Source organism: Chlamydotis macqueenii, chromosome 7 (genome assembly GCF_036417535.1).
Source record: "Chlamydotis macqueenii isolate bChlMac1 chromosome 7, bChlMac1.mat, whole genome shotgun sequence".
In the NCBI taxonomy this organism is placed as follows: Eukaryota; Metazoa; Chordata; class Aves; order Otidiformes; family Otididae; genus Chlamydotis; species Chlamydotis macqueenii.
In genome coordinates this window covers 10,309,990-10,328,590 of record NC_141562.1, presented here as the reverse complement: position 1 = coordinate 10,328,590, position 18,601 = coordinate 10,309,990, and the positions used below count along the sequence as shown (strand labels likewise).

At 43.2% G+C, this 18,601-nt stretch overlaps 1 protein-coding gene across 1 annotated transcript in view; it reads left to right on the top strand.

Annotated features, from left to right (window-relative positions):
* The first annotated feature begins 3,845 nt into the window (after positions 1-3,845).
* The window catches only part of CCDC6 (coiled-coil domain containing 6), a 50,840-nt gene continuing 36,084 nt past the window's right edge, over positions 3,846-18,601 (top strand). Inside the window, exon 1 of the mRNA XM_086752836.1 lies at positions 3,846-4,163. Within this exon, the coding sequence (XP_086608962.1) occupies positions 3,846-4,163 (318 nt within the window). The remainder of the gene's footprint in view (positions 4,164-18,601) is intronic.

Sequence of the window (18,601 nt, the reverse complement as noted above, 5' to 3'; positions counted from 1 at the left end):
CTCATGCAAACTTCTTTCAAATCGAGGTTTCTCCCCTTAACTGACCCTTCCGCAACAGTAAAATCTCTACACATGCACTCCATTTTCCCCTTTGAATGCTCCCCTGTATACAGGTCACAATTTTCTTTTAATGCTGCTTCAGTTTATTTTCCTACCAATATTTTCCATTAATTACATTTTAATGCAACTTTGTCTTTTTTTCCCCTCCCCTCCATTTCAGTCAGGTACTGTGAGTGCTGTACAGAATTTTTCCTGACGTTGATTAGCTTCACTTGGTCTTTTTCTCTTCAGTCTGTAACTGCTGAATATTTTAATAAAATTGTACTGTTATAGAAGGTCTTCCAGCTGATTAATGGACCTCTGGAATTATATTAAATCTCCAAACAGACCTCTTCTAACCCCTCACACCAGCAATGTATTTTATACAAATATTTCTACTGTTGATGTGAGTTTATGAAATATTCTTTCTAATTGTCCATTACTTCCTGCAATGGTAGTTTCTTTGAGCAAATTCCTCCTTTTTTATTGCTTCTACTTGACCGAGTATCTGCTCTGCTATTGTTACAGTGCCGGTGACATTTTGAGATTCTTTCTTTGGTCCAACATCTCCCCTTGCCTCCTTATAGTTTTCTATTTATTTTTTGTACAATAAAAAAAAATATTGGGGCGAGAAGGCCGGGGCCCTTGTGCTGTAGGCGCTGCGGTGGGTGACAGGGCCCCGGCAGCCGGGAGAAGCTGTGGTGCACAGCAGCCTCTGTAAGTCTTTAGAAGGGGTTTTTGCTAATTGTTCTTGTACCACATATCTGTGCTTTTTAATTGGTTTGGTTAACATCTTACAGATGTACAAAGCATGTGATTTTTTTTTTTTTTTTGGAGGGGGTGCTAATTAGGATAAAATTTTCTCTCCCTGTTTAATCCATTAATTTGGGGGAGTTGGCTGTAATTGTAATTAAATATACGGCGCTATTATTTAAATGACTGAAAGGCTGTTATGACAAGAAGGATGCCGTCTCAGATCTAAACATCAAGGGGCCTCGAGTTTTCCTCCCACTCCCCCACTGACTCAGTGTTTGTCATTGGGCAGGCACCTCAGCTCCCTACCTCCCTTTCTTGCCTTCCAGGGCTATTGTGCGAATTAATTAGATAATGTTTCAGCGCGGCTTTGAACCGGAGAGTGCTACAAAAGTGCCAGGTTATAATTTATTGTTATGAAAGCCGGTGTGCTGGCTGGGAGTGAGAGCTGTGATGCAACCCTGCCAGAGAGGGACAGCGAGGCGGCTGGGGGAAAGCTCCCTCTCGCCTCAGGATCCCTCCTCTCTGTACCTGCCATCCGCAGCACCTTCAGCCCGCCGGAGAAATGTTCTGCAGAAGGCAGCACCAGCACCTGCGTGGTGTGACCATGGGGACACAGCCCCTGGCTGGGCAGACCCGTCCCGGTCGCTGGACTGAGGATGTCAGGCTGGACTGAGGCTCCTTTTGGTGTCCGAAGGAGCAGCAGCTACGTCCTCTGGAAAATTATAGCGCTCCAAATCAGCAAAGCACTTAAGATTAACATTGATAGGTCTGCAGAGTGGCTCAAGGTTAAGCACGCCATGGGGCTGGCTGGGTAGGATTAGCCTGGAGCAGATGCGTGTTTTGCTGATGATGCAGGTTTTCAAAATATTTAGGCCTTGATTCAACCAGACACTCAAACGTGAGCAGTCCCACTGAAGGAAATAACTGTCTGATCAAAGCCAGGCAGCTGCATGAAGAAAGAACATTAAGTTACAAACCTGTTTGTTTAGAAACGAGTTTGCTTTGAGGAGCGTGTGTGTGCGGAGAGAGGCGACAGAGCAAACCAGCTTACCTGCCGGCACCAGAGCTGCGGAGCGTGCAGAAGAAATAATGCTTCCTCACGGCCCGGCTGTGTTCAGCTGCCTTCCCAAGTAGCAGCAGACCGAGTTAAAAGCAATTCTATTGAATTGTAATGGCCTGTCCAAAACTGCTCATTATTTGTCAGACCCCTCAGGCCTTTTATCCCAAAGCCCACGCTGGCGGAGAGGCTCAGCCTGGGCGCTGCTGTGGGGCAGAGGAGCTGGCGGCCGCCCCAGGCAGTGGGGCTTGTCTGCCACGGGGGCGTTTTAGGACAGCATGGAAAAGCTCTCACAAGACTTCATGTAGCTGGTCTATGGAGACCTTTGCATCTAGAGCAGCATCTCTTGATGCTGATGCTCTTATATTTTGGGATAAATCCTGCCCTAATGCAGCCCAGGGGTGGGAAATCCAGCTGGGAGGCTGCAGCTGCTCAGGGTGGTGCTGAGGGTCGCTGCCCTATTATATTTTAGTGGCATCACCAGGCTCAGTACAGAGGTAAGGGGATGCAGGAGCACGGCTCGGTTTCCACAGGGCCAGCCGAACAGGGCAGGACTCTTTCTAGCCTTAAAATCCCTCAGCCGATGCACCTCGGCGGGGCCAAGTCCGAGCTGGATGGACCCCCGTTTCCCACCGCTGTCCTCCCTGTTTTGAGCTCTGTTTGCACAGCAGCGTAACATGCTGGGGTCAGACACATGGCCCGGCATCGCAGATAATAGTACCCGCTTCCGAAAACTAGGAATGGCCCTTTTACTGCCTTTCTTGTGATTAAGAGACCAAAAATAAAATGACCTACACTAATATTCCCAGGCAGGCAAAAAGAATAATTACTTTACAGAGATGGAATTCCTTCATATATTACAGCCATTAAAAAGAGTAAAATTTGAAATTTACTGTGGCACGGAACAAAAAGGTAGTGCAGCCAGAGATAATGAAACCCTTACTCGCCATTAAGGGAAAAATTACTGTTGTTAAAAGACCCCTTCATAAATAATTGAGAAAGCAATTACACAGTCTCGGTGACTCATTTGTCCGGCCGCACCACGGACCACATCATGCCGTACGGCGAGCGGCGCGTACGCGCCGTCATTTCTCAGGACAACGCGTGCCTTTATTCAGCTGCTCCTCCGAGAAATAATAAAAAAGAAGCGAATGCACACAGCAATCAGAAAATACAGATGGGTGCTAATATATCTTAATTTAAAGCTAAGATATCCTTAATTTAAAGCGGTTTTTCAGCAGAAGGGAGGCCTGGATTAACATGTGCTTGGTCTCTGTGGCACGGAGGGGAGCTGGAACAGGAGGCCAGGGCCAAGGCTACCGCCACGCTTGCCCTGCCCTGGCCGGATGGGGTGACCCCAGCCCCTCTGCCTGCAGCGCCCAAAACCAGGGGGCCGTGGGGTGCTGAGCGGGCCGAGGGGTCTTTGGAGCCAGGAGGCCTAGGCCTCTCCCGCCCCGCACTCGGCGCTGCCCGTGTCCGTGCAGTATTTCCTAGACATATCCTTTAAAAAATAGAAACCAAAGCGGTTTTCAGTTGCTTGGACTGCGTGTGAGCGACACAGGCCGCGGCACTGCTGCCCGCGCCCCGGGTTTTCCCTCACGGCCCACAGGTTTGAGCGACGGGTGGATTTTCTGCAGGCACCGAGGTAAAAAAAATAAATAAAAATGCAGGGTTTGCGTGCAAGCCTCTTGCCACGGATAATTTAAGGCTTAAACGAAGCCTTCCATGCGGAAGCCGTGCCGCCGGGGACGGTTAAACCGCCGCCACGGCCGAAAAAAAAGCGCGGCTTTCGACGCCGCTGAGGCGGCCGGCGGGTGGTTGGCGGCGGCCGGCAGGCGGCGCTGTGGGCGGGGGAGCCCGGGCGGGCGGCCTCTCTTGGCGCGCGGGGAGGCCGCGGCGCCGGCGCGCGGCGGGCGCCGCCCCCCTGCTCGCCTGGCGGCGGCGGCGGCGGCAGCGGCAGCGACAGCGGCGGGCGGGAGCGGCGGCGGCGGCGATGGCGGACAGCGCCAGCGAGAGCGACACGGACGGCGCCGGCGGCAGCGGAGGCGGCGGGGATGGCGGCGGCCCGGCGGGGCCGCTGACGGCGGGCGGCCCGGCGGCGGGGCCCGGCTCGGGGGTGGCGGGCGGCGGCTCGGGGGGCAAGGCGGGGGGGATCGTGATCTCGCCGTTCCGGCTGGAGGAGCTGACGAACCGCCTGGCCTCGCTGCAGCAGGAGAACAAGGTGCTGAAGATCGAGCTGGAGACCTACAAGCTCAAGTGCAAGGCGCTGCAGGAGGAGAACCGCGACCTGCGCAAGGCCAGCGTCACCATCGTGAGTGCGGGCGGCGCCGCGCCGGGCCCGGCGGCGGGAGCGGGGGGGGGCTGGGGGGGGATAGTGCGGGGGTTGCCCCGCCGCGGGGGTGTCCGCGCAGGGCGGGCCCGGCCGCCGCCGCCCTCCCCTCGGCCCGGCCGCGGCCTTCCCGCCCCGCTCCCCCCGGGGGCGGCGGTTGAGGCGGGTTTGGCTCAGGCGGGCCCGGCCGTCAGCGCGGCTCGGCCTGGGGTCACCCAGCGCCCTTCGCGCCGTCCCGGGGTCCTTGCGGGAACCGGGACCGGGAGGGAAACCAGGGAGGAGCCGAGGTGGTTCCCCCGCTGCCCCGGGGCCCGGCCCGGCCGGGAAGGGGCGACTCGGAGGGGTTTGAGGTGAGGAGCGGTACGGGCCGTGCTGGATGTTCCCTGAAGTTTCTCAAAGTAGAGATTTTCTGCGAGTGTAAGTAATCTGCGGAGATTACGGATTATCCCTTCAGCCGTCAGCTCCTCAGCCAGTGTGCAGAAACAGGGAGTTGCAGGATAGCTTCTTAGTCACGAAGAAGCGTTTGATTTATTTGTCCTGCTTTGTTAGCTGTGGTATTTCCAGAGGTTATTTAAAAACTCATCTAAAATAAACCCCTTAAAAAGAAAAGGAGTAACATGCACTGCTCTGTCCTGGGAAGAGCTCAGCTACTGGTTTACAAGAACTGTGAGGTTAATTTGGGATTTAACATCGTTTTATGTGATGCTGTTAGGCATCAATCCTTAGTAAAGCTCATACAATAAATACAGCGAGTCAGGCGTTGTTCTCTCTATGAGTTGAAAGTTTAGGAGTTTAGATTGTTGGGGGGTTGCTAATGCGGTGGTTAGAGTGATCGTTTAGAAGTTGTAATGATCACGGCCTGCACACAAGCAAAGCAGGTAACATGTCAAAGGCCAGTTAAAGGTAACCCTTGTGCTTGCATACGCTGACCTCTACATCCTTGCCAGTGCAGGTGGAGATGCCTTGAGACCAGTCCCGCCTGCATGAGCTTGTTCTCTCCTCGTCTGGTTTTTCACAGAGGTGGCTTTATTAGAAGCATAATGGCTATTTTATTGATAATCAGTTTTTTCATTGTCGGTATATCTAGCAAAGAGATGGAGCTCATCTAGGGAAACCTTTCACCAGTTCTCAGTAGTAAGCATTCGGTGTCTAGCAGGATGTGGGCCGGAAGAGTGCGTGAAATACAATACAGAAGTAATTTATTCAAGGATGACAAATATAGTGCTAGTGGGGGAAACGTGTGCTTTGTTAATACTTTACAAGAAGAGAATGTGTCTTAATTAGGTAGCAGCGGAGTGCCTTCTAATGTCGAAAGGGGCTGAGACATCTCGTCAGTCAGACATTTTCTCTTTGCCTGTTAGAAAGGCACAGCATCTTTCTGAGCCCCTGGTAGGTGTAGTGTTTGTAAACAGCTTGAAAAAAATGTTTGTATGTGTTAAAGTTCTTTTGGCACTCTCTGTAGGGACTGATTAACTTGTATTTTCATCTTTCATCAGGTTTTAATTTACACAAAGGAGGTATTTTTCTTAAATCTGAAAATCTGTCTGTATGTTTTTGACATCTTGGATAAAGAGAGAAAAGGTGTCAGACTTTTATAGCAACCTGTAGGCTGCCTGGAAAACCGGCATCCTTAGCAGACGCTCTGTCTTTGGTATGCTAAACTGTGTGCACGACAGAGTAAACCACATTCAGCAAGCAGCAAATGAATGCAGAAGGTAACTTTTTTCAGGCCATGGAGACTTTGTGCTCAGGTTTACGAAGTCTGTAAACAGGTTTGCAGTCAAAATACTTTGTAATCTTGCTTTAGTATACAAGTGACTGGAGATGAACTTTGCTAGAACCATGAAGTGTGTGCCATTTGCATGTAAATGTAATGAACTAGAAAGTTTTCTGATTTTTTTTTTTCCATTGTGATTATAAACTCATCAATTTGCTCCTCGACAGGCGCTGCACACCAGTTTCCTTCTGTAGACCTTGCAATGTCATGAATCAGCTTTGATTTTTATCAAGTGTTGTGGATGAGCTGTGAAGTGCAAATGAACCCGACAGGTAGCCAAAATAGCAGGTGAAATGACTAAACGTGTGCTGTAGGTGAAGGCGACTCCTTGAACCACGTGGCTCTTCGTCTGCGAGCCTTTTGCTGTCCCTTCATTTGAACTCTGTTGGGTGAGCGCTGCAGAGACTCTTGACTTTCTTTAGCTCCCGCCATTGTCTTGAGTGGTTTCCCCTGAAGGTTTACCAAGTAGAAAGCGGTCGTCTTCCTCCTTCCTCTGTGTCCATGCTGCTGTAAGTGTTAATATGACATCTTCTTGGTTTCTCTGTGTGTGCATAGTAGTATCGGTGTCAGCATGGATGTGTACAATTTGGGAATCCCTTGGGGGCTTGCTGCGTAGGATCCTGTTAGTTGTATTTTGTAGTTAACCCTTGGATCTTAGGGTTGAAAAGAAGCGCTAAGTGTAGGAGACCTATGTTAAGTAGTTGCACTTGGAAAGCTAACTGAGAAGAGGTGTTGACTTGGCAGGCTTGTATGCCCAGTAATTTCATATGAACTCTCATCTAAAACGTGTAAAAACAGATGCCACTTTAATACTGAAATCTGTAAAACTAGCTTGAACTAAGTGTGTGAACTCAACTCCTGCCAGTAGCCTGAAATGCAAATGAAATCATGCTGTTGCTCATGTGCAAGACTGTGAAATTAAGTAAATATACGTGATAGCTTTATCTCACCTTCTGTTATTGGTAGCAAAATGGGGCGAGGGGGGAGCAAGGTAGAGAGAGGGCTAGGTAAATCTGAAGTGTTATCTAGCGGTGCAAGACCATTACATTACAAGAGGCGAAGTTTCAGATTGAGTGTTAAGAAATAACTGAGGTCACTTGATCCATTTGCAGAGAGTTCATTTGGATGTATTTAGCAATTTTTAATTGTATGATCTCATGGTATGTTTCTGTAAGATATTTTTTTTAGGAAATAGAAAAGATGGTGCCTAGGTTGGGAAAAATCACACACCTGAAAATCTAAGATGCTATGTATTTGTAATGTTATTTTTTTTAGTTATAGTGCTACATTACCAGAAGTGGATTTCCTGTGTGAACTTCCTTGATTTTTTTTGGTGAAAAATATCTATGAAGGAAATGGCATATTTAATGGACTAAGGCTGGGACAGCATGACTTCCATAGTTAAATAAGAGTATATTCCAAACTGGGTGGTGGTGCTGAGGTGACTGCTTTTCAAGAGATTGAATTGTTGCCTGTGACAAAAGCTGAAGTACTTCAGCCAGGTGTAGGTACTTCTTGGTCAGGAAGTCTCTTTTGAAGCAGGTGGAACTTGGATTTCTAACCTTTTTTTTTTCTACTTTTCAGTGTTTGATGTAACAAAGTCATCCCGTTAACTGATACTGAAGCATTTTGAGTTTCTTTGTTATTGTTCTGAACTGTCAGGCCTCATACAAACAAAGTGCTTTTAATAAAAAGAAGAGTTTTAGTCCCCATTGCGACAGGAACATACATGCTTCCTCTTGGGTGGTAGATTCAGTAACTTAACCTGTGTAAATTGGCCTGCTACAGTAAGGCATCTTCTGTAGTGTTAGAAAAAGAAAGTATAAAAACCTTATTCTGTTATTTATTTTTTTAACTGAGATGAAGATAGTGTATTTGAGAAGCCTTAATTAAAAAAACATTCTTGCTCCAGAATGCTTGAGGTAGCAGTTTTAATGCTTTGTAACATAGCTTTTACATGTATAGCTTCTGAATTGTTTTTGTTTTTTCTTCCCAGAGTTTTCTTTGGAAAGAAGGGAAGGGAATTATCCTAGAAATCCTGATTTGTGGTGCTGTGTGGATCCCCAACAGGATCATCAATTCAGATGAGACAGTCTGATCCAAAATGCTAATGGCATCAGCAGCACTTGGGTGCTGGTTTTTGTGGGCTTGCCCTGAGTTATCACTATTTGGTAGCCACTGCTGCAGCGCTTGCTGGCAAGGGGTGTTGGGACACGGGACCGCTGGGGGTTGCGAGTGGCGGTATTTTACTGTGAGACCTCTGCTACCCTTGTCTCTGTAGCTAAACCTGCACCTCTGCACCTTGGCTCTCAGCTTGACTGTTTTTCATTCCCTGGGCGCTAGCAGAGGGCAGTTGCATCTCCAGGCTTCTAGGTCTCCTCTGCATTTCTGAAAGCAATGTGAACAGCCTCCCACCAGTTGGGAGAAACAATGGAAGAAAAAGGCTTACCCAGCTCTGATTTCCTTGCCCCTATTCACAAACGCTGAAGAAATTTGTGGCTTCCGATAACAGCCATCTCCTGAAAACAAACAGGCTTTCTGGGACTTGCAGATCGGAAAAATCCTGCGTGGTATCGTAGCCTTGTTACAGTTTTCTCGATAAACAACCAGATGTAGATGCTGGAAATAAGTATGACTTTAGCATTTTGTTCTCAAGGAAGGGTGCGGTGGGATTTGTATGTATGCATGAGATCTGCTGTCGTGGATCTTCATGGAAAATATCAGCCTGGATAGATAGTTTGGGGAAGTTAAAAGATGTCCTTTATTACCAAAAATCCCCTGCAAAAGTGCATTTTAACTGCTTTTTTCTTTCCTGGAGTTCGCACCAGAATTTCAAAGCAGAGCACCAGTTTCAGTACACAATATATCTATTAATAGTAAAAGAAAGGGCAGGATAGGCTAACTGAATTGAAATAGGAACCTTTAAAAGGTCCCTTCACTTAAGGGCAGGGAGATGAATGAAAGAAATCAGTTAGTAGCAACTGAAGGTAAAAAGCAAACCAAGAAAGCAGAGAGATTAGTATTTTAGGAGAGGTACCTCGTAAGTCTGTTATGTGCTCTTTATTTTCGAGTAGGTCTTGCTTGCCTGAAAGAGGCTGACCTCATGTTTTGTGGTGTCTTCTGTAGGTGTAAGAAACCTACTTCGGGCTCTTGTATCCAGCTAGGTTGTTTGTAACTAGTTTGTAGCTGGACTAAACTAAAAGTCTAACTCAAAAAGAACTTATTTTAGAAATGCTTTGCTTACTTGCTTTTTTTCAGTAAAGACAACATTGTTGCTAAGATTAACGAATTCGTACACAGTGAAACTCCATCCGAAATTTTTCAGGAAGAGCGGGCACATAGGAAATGAATGTCTTGTATTTGAATTTTATGTTTGCCTGTGATTCTCAAGAAGTTTCTATTGAGCTTCTACAAAATGTCTGTAAAGGAAAAAGGAAGCTTAGTAATGCGCTTTAGTGTTAACCGTTTTGGCCCTTACGTTAACGTACTAAAAGCAATGCTACTTGCTGTGCGGCTGGTGAGCTGATTGTACAGAAGTGTATTATCGTCTGCTTCCATTTCATAGTTACGCACAGCCACTAGCATATTGAGTTCCCGGGGAAAAACGTTGTCGATGCAGTGGTAACAGCACATTACCATTTGTCTGTGTTGTAGGCCTTCTTCAATGCTGGTTAAAAAACAACCACCAAAAAAAACCCAAACCCAAAACCCAGAGGAAAACTAGTAATATTTCTGTCCCGTGTAGAACTTGATTAATGTAGTTAATAAATGAGAACACTTGAACACAGGTGCTTGTACTTTCAGGGAATTACAGGCTTCAGAGGGTTACTAAATCATCTGCTTTGATTTGGGTCACACCTTCGTGTTTTTTGAGTTGTTCCTGCATTGAATCTCATCTCTTACCTTGAAGTGCGTCTTCCGGAAGAGTATCCAGTTTTAATTTGAAGACTCACAGAGGTGAAGAACTGTTGTGCTTGGAAGGGCTCTGGTGTGCTGCCTCTGGTTCTTCCCATCAGCTCCATCAAGGTTGAGCTGTTGGTTCCTGCTATGCCTTTTAGCTAGGATAATGAGTCTTCTGGATCCTCTGCTTTCTCCTTACAAAGATACAGTTGTCTTCAAATTCACTTTGTCAAACTGAACTAAACTCCCAGCCTCTGAGATGCTGCAAGTCTAATGTCCTGGATCAAAAATGCTGTGGGTATATGAGGCACTGATCTAGTCTAAACACACTTTCCTCCTTCAAATTTACACAAATGTTCCTGATAGCTTAATTTGGTACTGGCAGGCTTTATTTTTTTCATTTTTCATCATCCAGTATCATTGATTGTCTTCTGTGAGTGTACTGTTGTGTGCTCTGGCTAATTTGACAGAAATGCAGTAGCACAGTTGTGCTTCTTCCAGGTCTGACTTGTATCGCTGCGTTGTCCAGTAGCACTTGATTTGGTGTTAATGCTTATGGAGACATAGTCTCAAGAAGGCTTTTTTCCCTTTTTCTGGGATTTTTTTTAAGCTCTCTTCTGTAACCGCTCTGTTTTTCTTTACAAAGAGATACCAGCCTGTTGAGTTTCTTTCCCCCCTCTTATCAATTTCACGAATGCCGTGTACAGAAGTGAAGGTGAGCTGTCTCTCAGTTGGACCTTGGGTGGCAGTTGTGTTACAGCATCATGCGTGAAGCCGATACGGAGTTGTTTGTTACTTCCCTCCGTGTCCATCTTTCTGAGAGAAACCTTTGGTTTGTGGGGTTGGTCCTTTTTTTCAGAAGCGCAGCTTTAGTAGCACTCAGTTTGCTTCAAAAGAAACAAAAGTTAAGATCTCTGTTCTCCGTTACTATTTTTATAGTCTTGCTGATCTCAGTCTCCCAGAGTTTATCAGAAGTGACTTTTACTGAATAATAATACACAGCGAATATTTTGAACAACATTGTGCAAAGTACATGTTGGTGTGAAATTTCTAATGCAGTTTCCTACTGATGAGTATTTTTGAAGTAAGCAAGCCACTTTGGAAATCCTGCTGTGTACTTTGATATTTATTTTTTTATAACCATTTTTAAATAATGCATGGCATGTATTGCTAAATCAAGAAGTCATACGGATGCCGTATACACATCCTACACCTTTGCAGTTATCTTTATTACAAATACTCCTTGACTGAAAGATGAGTCTAGGCTTATCTGCCACAACTTGTTCTCTATAAAACCATGCTGAATGACCCTTTTCATGTTTCTGTCCTTTACGCAGTAAATTAATTTGTTTCCAGTGTTGCTGTTGGGTTGATACCAAACTCTGATAACCATCTATGTCTTGCTTGCCTTTAAATATTACACAGCAGCTCTACTCTTTTTATCCGTTACTTTATTGGTGTTCCCGTGTTCAATAACAGTGGAATGTCTTCAGTCCGTAGGAATACTGGTCTAGCTCTGAATTACTTCGGGGATGAAAGTGAAATAAGAACTGAGATTTCTAGAGTACAATTGGGATTTTTTTAATAAGGCGAAGTTCTTGGTGTTTCTGTGGGCTTGCTTATTCTGCCTAGAAAGTGATTTTGCTTTTCTCTCAAGTGAACTTTCTCATTGAGGTTGTATCTTGAATTGTGTCAGAACTGGTTTATAGTCAGCTTTTATTTTAAGAATGCTGTTTAATGTTGGGTTTAAACATTTACTGAGATTAATGGCTATTCTTTCTTAGTGTATCTCTAGTGACTTTAAAATATTTTGAAGGAGAGAGTTGTATTTATTTCTACATTGTACACCTAACAGGTTTGCTTTGACTGAGGAAAAAATATTAATGCATGCTACTGTAGTATATCTTCTAAACTTTTTAATTTATTTTTTTTTTACGAGTACAGTACGGGGCACTTACCCAGATCTGCAGGCAAATGGAGTGCTGGTTTCTCACGAACAGATCTTGAAATGTCATTGGAATCAAGAAACACGATGGTGCTCCTCCGAAGGAGTGAAAGTTGTCAGCAGTAGACATCTGATGTATTTCAGCATAGCTTGGTAAAAGCACTGAGAAAAGCAGTTGCTTTGCTGCTCTTTTTTGGGCTGGGGGGTAGGAGGAAGTTGCTGAATTTAGCAGCAGAGCAAGAGGTGAATCCTTTCTGTCTTTCTCTTAAAAAGAAGCTGAAGGAGGAGAATAATAAGGACAAAATGTACAAATAGATTATGCACAGGATTTGGGATCTAAACAGAATGCATGGAAGAGAGACAAAGACATATTCTAGAGGAGAAGCAAAAAATACAATATAAAGCAAGTTCCCATGGATCCGTAACAGAAAATATTCCTGTGAGGCCTTGCTTCCAGTGCAGCAGCCTGGGGATGTCCAGAAAGGGACATCTCAAGTAACGCTTCGTCTGCCTGAAGAGGTGTCTTAGTTTTAATTAGGTGGACCATTATTGTGCCATTTCAACGTATGGGATGAGAGAATGAAGTAAAAATGAAGGCAAGAGAACTGAGGTGTACTGTTCCACAGGAAAAAGGCAAGTGTCTCGGCGAGAAACTCCAAAGCACGGATTACAGATGAACAGGTTTCACATCTCTCTGTGACGTGCAAGGACTCCTCGATGAAAGCAAAAGCAAAATGTTTACTGAAACATTGAAGCTATTTTTAATCCTGACACTTGAGTTTGTAATTTTTTCAGCTTTTCAGTTAAAATACAGGCATTGTGGGCTAGTTGTTGCTTATAGGGAGAGTCCTTTCAGCTCCTGAGAGTCCTCTGTCCCTTCCTGTCTTCCATTGCACCAGTTTTGTTCCTGGAAAAGAGAGTATCCCTCAGCTCATCAACTGAAACTCTAATTGATGGAGAAACTCATAGGATAAGGGCTTTTCTTCCCCTCTCAACTCTGAATTTGACTGTATTTGAAATTTTGTCTTCTGTACATGAATATTACACACAAGCTGGTTTTCAGTTTGGGTTAGGCTTAGTGAGGTAGGTGAGTATCTCTCCAGCTGTGCTGGAGCAGTGTTTCAGCTATCTGTAAAGTTTCCTCAGATGTTTTAATTTTTTAAAGTGCCTAAAAATGTGATGTTTCTGCTTGTTACTGTAAAGTCAAGGTCTTTTTAGTTCATTTATTGTTGTTCATCCTAACCAGATTTAAAACTCCTACCACATATATAAATAATGCCCACAATGATACACTTCAGACCTGAATAAAGGTATAAATGTTTCTTAAGTCAGACATGATAAAACGCCAGAGTGTTTAATGGGCTGTGATATGAAGTTGTGCTTCTTTCTGTGCCTTACAGTTTCATTTCTACTTTCAACAGAGGATGTTGGAAGGCTTTTAGCTTTTTTTTTTTTGTAGTGGTGGGATTTCCACTTTGTTTCCGTTCACGTTCAAATGAACAGCAAAAGCAATTACTATGAATTTTGCAAAATGTAGGATTTTTAATCACTGTTTTTCTAAGACCTTTAAGCAGTATGTGTTTTTCACATCTGTTAAAAATGAAGATTAGAAATTTTCTCCTGACTAGTGTTGCTGGGAATTGATTAATTAGGCAAAAGCTCTGTCCTCACAGATGCTGAAATCCTGGTTGAGTCAAGAGGGAGGGATGCCTCCAGAGTCCTTCTTTGAGAGTAAATGTAGCCTAGATGTAGATCTGCAAAAGACTCCCATTTCTCTGAAAAGTGAGACATGGAACTGGAAGTTCTTGCTCCGTGGGTGGAAAGGTGGGTAGGCATTTCCTAAAAATTTCTGTTAGACCTACTTCTCCAGTTCTGTATGGGGTGAATATTCAAGGATAATTGTGTTCCCCCTACATCCTGCAAACCTCTGTAGAGATCAGAGACAGAAGGTACAGAGCAAAGGAGGTGTTTTTTCATATTCCTTGTCATATTTTTATATGCAAAGTTGATAACTTGTTTCTTGTCTTGGAAGCCTGAAAATAAATAATTCTTTAGAATACTGTGTACTGTAAGATGTCCAAACTGTAGAAAAGGAAAAACCAAAATATTGCCTCACTCACTGACTCTTAGGAAGGAGAAGCAGAAACGCTTATTTGCTATGAGGGAGTTAGAGCTAATGTGCATTGCAGTCGTACGGACAGTGTGGTATTTACTTTGTGAATGTGTTGGTTTGGAACAAGGTATGATTATAATCAATAACAAGCTTTGTCCCCAGCACTTGTGGATCACTGAGAGTGTGTTTCTCTGGAAAACTACGTGTGTAAGAGGAAATCAGAGGAGATTTTAAAAGAAGTGCTCTTAAGAGGTTAGATACGTTGGGTGACTAGGGACACCTTGCTAGTGTGGGGAAGAACATTGCCGTCCCCCATGATTGTGTTTAAACTAGTAGTTTAAAACAAACAAACAAAAACAGAACTGAAAAAAAAGTGAAGTAGGATTTTCATGAAGATTATTTGGGGGAGTGACTGTTGAGTCTCTGCTGCCTGCTTCTGTTTGTGCTCTCTTGCCTTTGAGTAGAGAAAGCACTGTGACAGCAAAGCTGCTTTTAACAATGGCTTGCTGTGGTTGCACTTTGAGCAGAAATTTGTTATTTTAAAGCATAGCTCAGTGCCTGTTAGCACCAACATACGTACTTCTGTGAACAGAAGCTGTTTAGTAAATTAGTCACCTAATAGTCTATTCTTCTGCTGATTATTTTGCTTTTCCTGCTCTCAAACCTTGGGAGTGTGCAATGTTGGGTTTGCTAATTGATCAGTCCAGCAAAATGTATTTTATAGTTAACATGTGGGTACATCAAAGATAAGTGGTGATTTATCAATGGGCAGGAAACAGGCAAAAACGTGTTTAGAATATGTTAGCTTAAGAAGCGTTTACACATTAGATGTCTGATATTACAGAATAATTTGGACTAATTTGCTGCAGTACTAAATTTCTTGGAGGTTCTGGTACTGAGTATTAGTGTTGCTGAGATTTAAGCTGTTGTTGGTTATCGGTTTGTCAGTAGCATGGCACAACCAGGTTATGTTAGCCTTGAGTGTTTTAGATGCAAATCAAACAAAACCACAGCATTTTAAAAGCATGGTCATTCTAGTGATCATACAGGGTATGGAAAATAAGTTTAAAACAAGCCAGTATATGCTACAACAGTAGCTATAAGCAATTTGATCTCTTCTTTCTATCTTTCATGTCCAGAAACCTGCATGTTCAAAAATTCCGGCAAACTAAACATAAAACTACAAATGTAGTTATGTGTATGTGTAAATCCCTATTATGTTTTTCAGCAGCTTTTATGTTGAGGCTGAACAAAAGCAAAACCTGTTCCACATGCTTCTGTATTCTATTTGTTTTACACTTATTGATTAACTAGCAAAATATTTACAGTGCAAAAAATTCACCTGTAAGACAGTAGTGTCACTGGCAGTCAAAGAGTAAAGCAAAGTTGCCAGTCAAGTATTAATACAGAGAGGTATTTCAAACTTCGGTTCAGTGTTTGATATGATAGTGTAATTTTGTTTTCCATTTTGGCTGTCTTTGTCAAGGTAGAGCTTCAGTCAGTGAGGTACAAACTCGCAAAAATGGGGAGGGCCCTAGCAAAGCACAGATTTTTCTTGTCTGCTGGAGCGGTGTTGCCTAACCTTTGTGCTGGGAACGGCCACTTGCCTTTGCTGAGCTGGGAGGGGAGCTGTGTAATATGGGCCTTGTCCTTACTGCCTTCCTGGCCATGTTTGCACATGTCGTGCTTGCTGTCCTTCCGAGGAAACTTTAACTTATGTGTATTTAAAAAAAAAATATTTTGCTTGTTAACTTCGAGTTAACTCAAAGACTTAGGGGAGCTGGGCTTGTTGCTTGCATGTGCTATGCGCTGGACGGGCAGGGATGAGATAGAGAAACGGCTTCATGAAATAGAGCCGTTTGGAAAGGTCTGTGGGCTAGATTTAATTTTCCTGCTGGGTCATTCCTGCCTTGGCCTGTAACTGCTGTCGGCTCAGGTTACAGCTCTTGTGCACTGGAAGCAGAGACTGCAGCCCTGATAACCTTCAGGGAGCTTGTTCTACATGATGATGTTTAAGAGACTGAAAAATAAGTGCAATAAAGTATGTATGTAATGAATAGTCAGATTATTAAGGCTGTAGTGTGGAGCACTCAAAATAGGAAATGTTTAACTGTAAGTTTTGCCTGTACAACCTTGCTGTCTTTTCTTTGTGGTGTTTTATTACCATACACAATTTAATTACATTAAGCCTTGCATAACTGTGTGTGGTCGTGGTTAAAATGCTAAGAAGCTATTTGAGGGTTGATACATTTTCTTTTTTTGACCTCATCCTGGTTGGTTTTTTTGTCACAATGGCTTTTTCATGTGCCGCATTTTTATTAACTATTTAATGCTAATATTTTGATATAATAAAAAAACCCATTGAAGAGAGCACACTCTTAATTTTTTACCTGTTTTGAAGAAAGGCATTTAAATTATTTTAAATTATTTAAATTGAATTCAGGAATCGACTGTATTAATTATGAATTTCATATAGCTGTTACACCTTGTTTGTAATGAACCAAATGCATTAATTTTATAAATATTTATGTTTGTGAAATGAGCCTGTTTTCATAACTTGCTTGTTTCATTTTCACCACTTACGTATTTCAGTTATGCAAGAGTCTTGCAGGTCAGCATCAAAATGCAGAGAGAGCAGCTATTTTAAGTGTTCACAAATCTGAAGTGGAATGGAATTGCGTACCATCAAACAATTTACTTCATTGATGATGCTAAGAGATGATTTAGCATGTACAAATACTACTGAACTTTTGTATTTAGGAAGCCGGTCAATTCTGAGGGCTCTTTTAAAGTGCTGTTCCTTGTGTGGCTTTCCAAACCACAAGATGTGTGCACCCATGTCTTGAAGGTAATTGAATTTTGGAGAGAAGGTCTCGTAAGGCTGCACGAGTGATGTTGAGCTGAGAACAGCTGATCATGGTCAAAACTGACTTGAGAGAAAAATGTATGTCTTCTGTCGTTTGACTCAACTTGTTTCTCTAGTTAGTCTGTGGCCGTTGCAGATTCATGTGCCAAGGTGCTGGATCACTTGGTAGGCATCAAGTGAAAAACTTGCTGTGACTGGCTTTAGCAGTAGGAATGTTGTGACAGAAGTGTTTTGACGTGTCCAGCCAAAACCTAATTGACCTTTTAAAAAGAAGGGGGGGTGGAGGGATGAAGGGAAGACAGAATTTCCAACTATAAATAGAGCTTAAAAGCAGCTGTATTTCAACACTTCAAATAATTGTTTATCATGCAGGTATTCCTTTATTATTGTAATGAAAAACAGATAGATATATATATATATATATATATTTTTTTTTTTTACCCCTTCTTACAGCAGAACTAGTCTGGTGAATAGCTGAAATGTAACAGGAATTGTGTTTTGAGGCAGTTCTGCGTGTGGCTTTAATGTTAGACATAACATTTAGAGGTAACATTTAGAGTAGTTGAAGTTATCAGGCTGAGGTTCAATACTGATTTTTATTAATTTTTTTTTTCTCTCCATTAGTGTGTTTTGGAAGTAACATCTATAAGCCTGTAACCAACCTGTTTTTTTTTTTTTTTTGGTGGGTTTTTGTTTGTTTGTGTTTTTTTTCTGTAAACAAGCAAAAAACCCTCTTCCTCCTTCTCTACTACGTTTGTGGTTTTGGTGGGGTTTTTTGTTTTTTTTTTTTTTTGTTTGTTTGTTTTTTAAAAAAAGGCCCAACAGCTTGGAGTTCTGAAGGAAATATACCAAGGTATTACTGCTTGTTTGTTTGTTTGTTTGTTTTTTTCCAAAAGCATGGAGTTTATAGGAGATACTGTATACCCAAAGATAAAAATAGATAGTTTTATTATTTGTGTAGCTCTATTACTTCTGAAAATGCATCTTAAAGAGGAAAAAAAAAAGAAAAAAAGAAAGAAAATAAAAAAGTACTTTCATGTCAGAACTGAGGAAGTGACCCTGGGGATTGCTGTAGATTAAACAGGAAATCACACTAGCAGTTGAACCCAAGACTTTAATACCAGCTCACCAGTTTGACCACAGGAGCATTCACTCTGTTTTCTCAGCAGATGGGCCACTCGGCTGAAAAAAGTACCTTTACCTGGGGGGGGAAGCTGCACCCGCGTCAAACTGGGACTTCAGTGGAACTTGCTTTCCTTCAGCCCCTGCAGATAAGAGCGTGCTGCTGGGCAGCCTCGAGAGCTAGTGGTAGTGTGAGCCCATAGTCTGAGTTACTGTTCTGCTCTTGAACTGCTTTTTTTTTCCTAGCACATTGTTTGTGGTGGTTTATGTTTCTCTTTGTCTGAAACACACATTGCATGCAGTGTGGCTGTTTCAGGTGCAGCTGGAAAGTTTGTAGGAAAAAATAGCTCCATCTTGGGAGAGCTACAGTGTAAAAGTTCCGCCTGTAAGGGAACAGTATCAGCTCACTGGAATATTTGTTGTATTTGTAGCCAGTAGTTTTCCATACTGTTTTAAATTGCTGCCAAAAAGTACGTGCAGAGCAGTAACTTGCTAGAGGAGGAGTGTGTATTTCAGGAGAATTGGGAAACTTAGATTTTATTTTATGCAACAACTGTGTATTCTAAAGTCATGCCATTATGACTTTCTGCACTTCACATCCTTTTTACCTCATCATATTTTTTAGTAGGACTTTGGGAAAGGCTGCTCTCTGAAGTGACAGCTTTAGTTCAGTGTAATGTGTGCAGCAACTGAGATC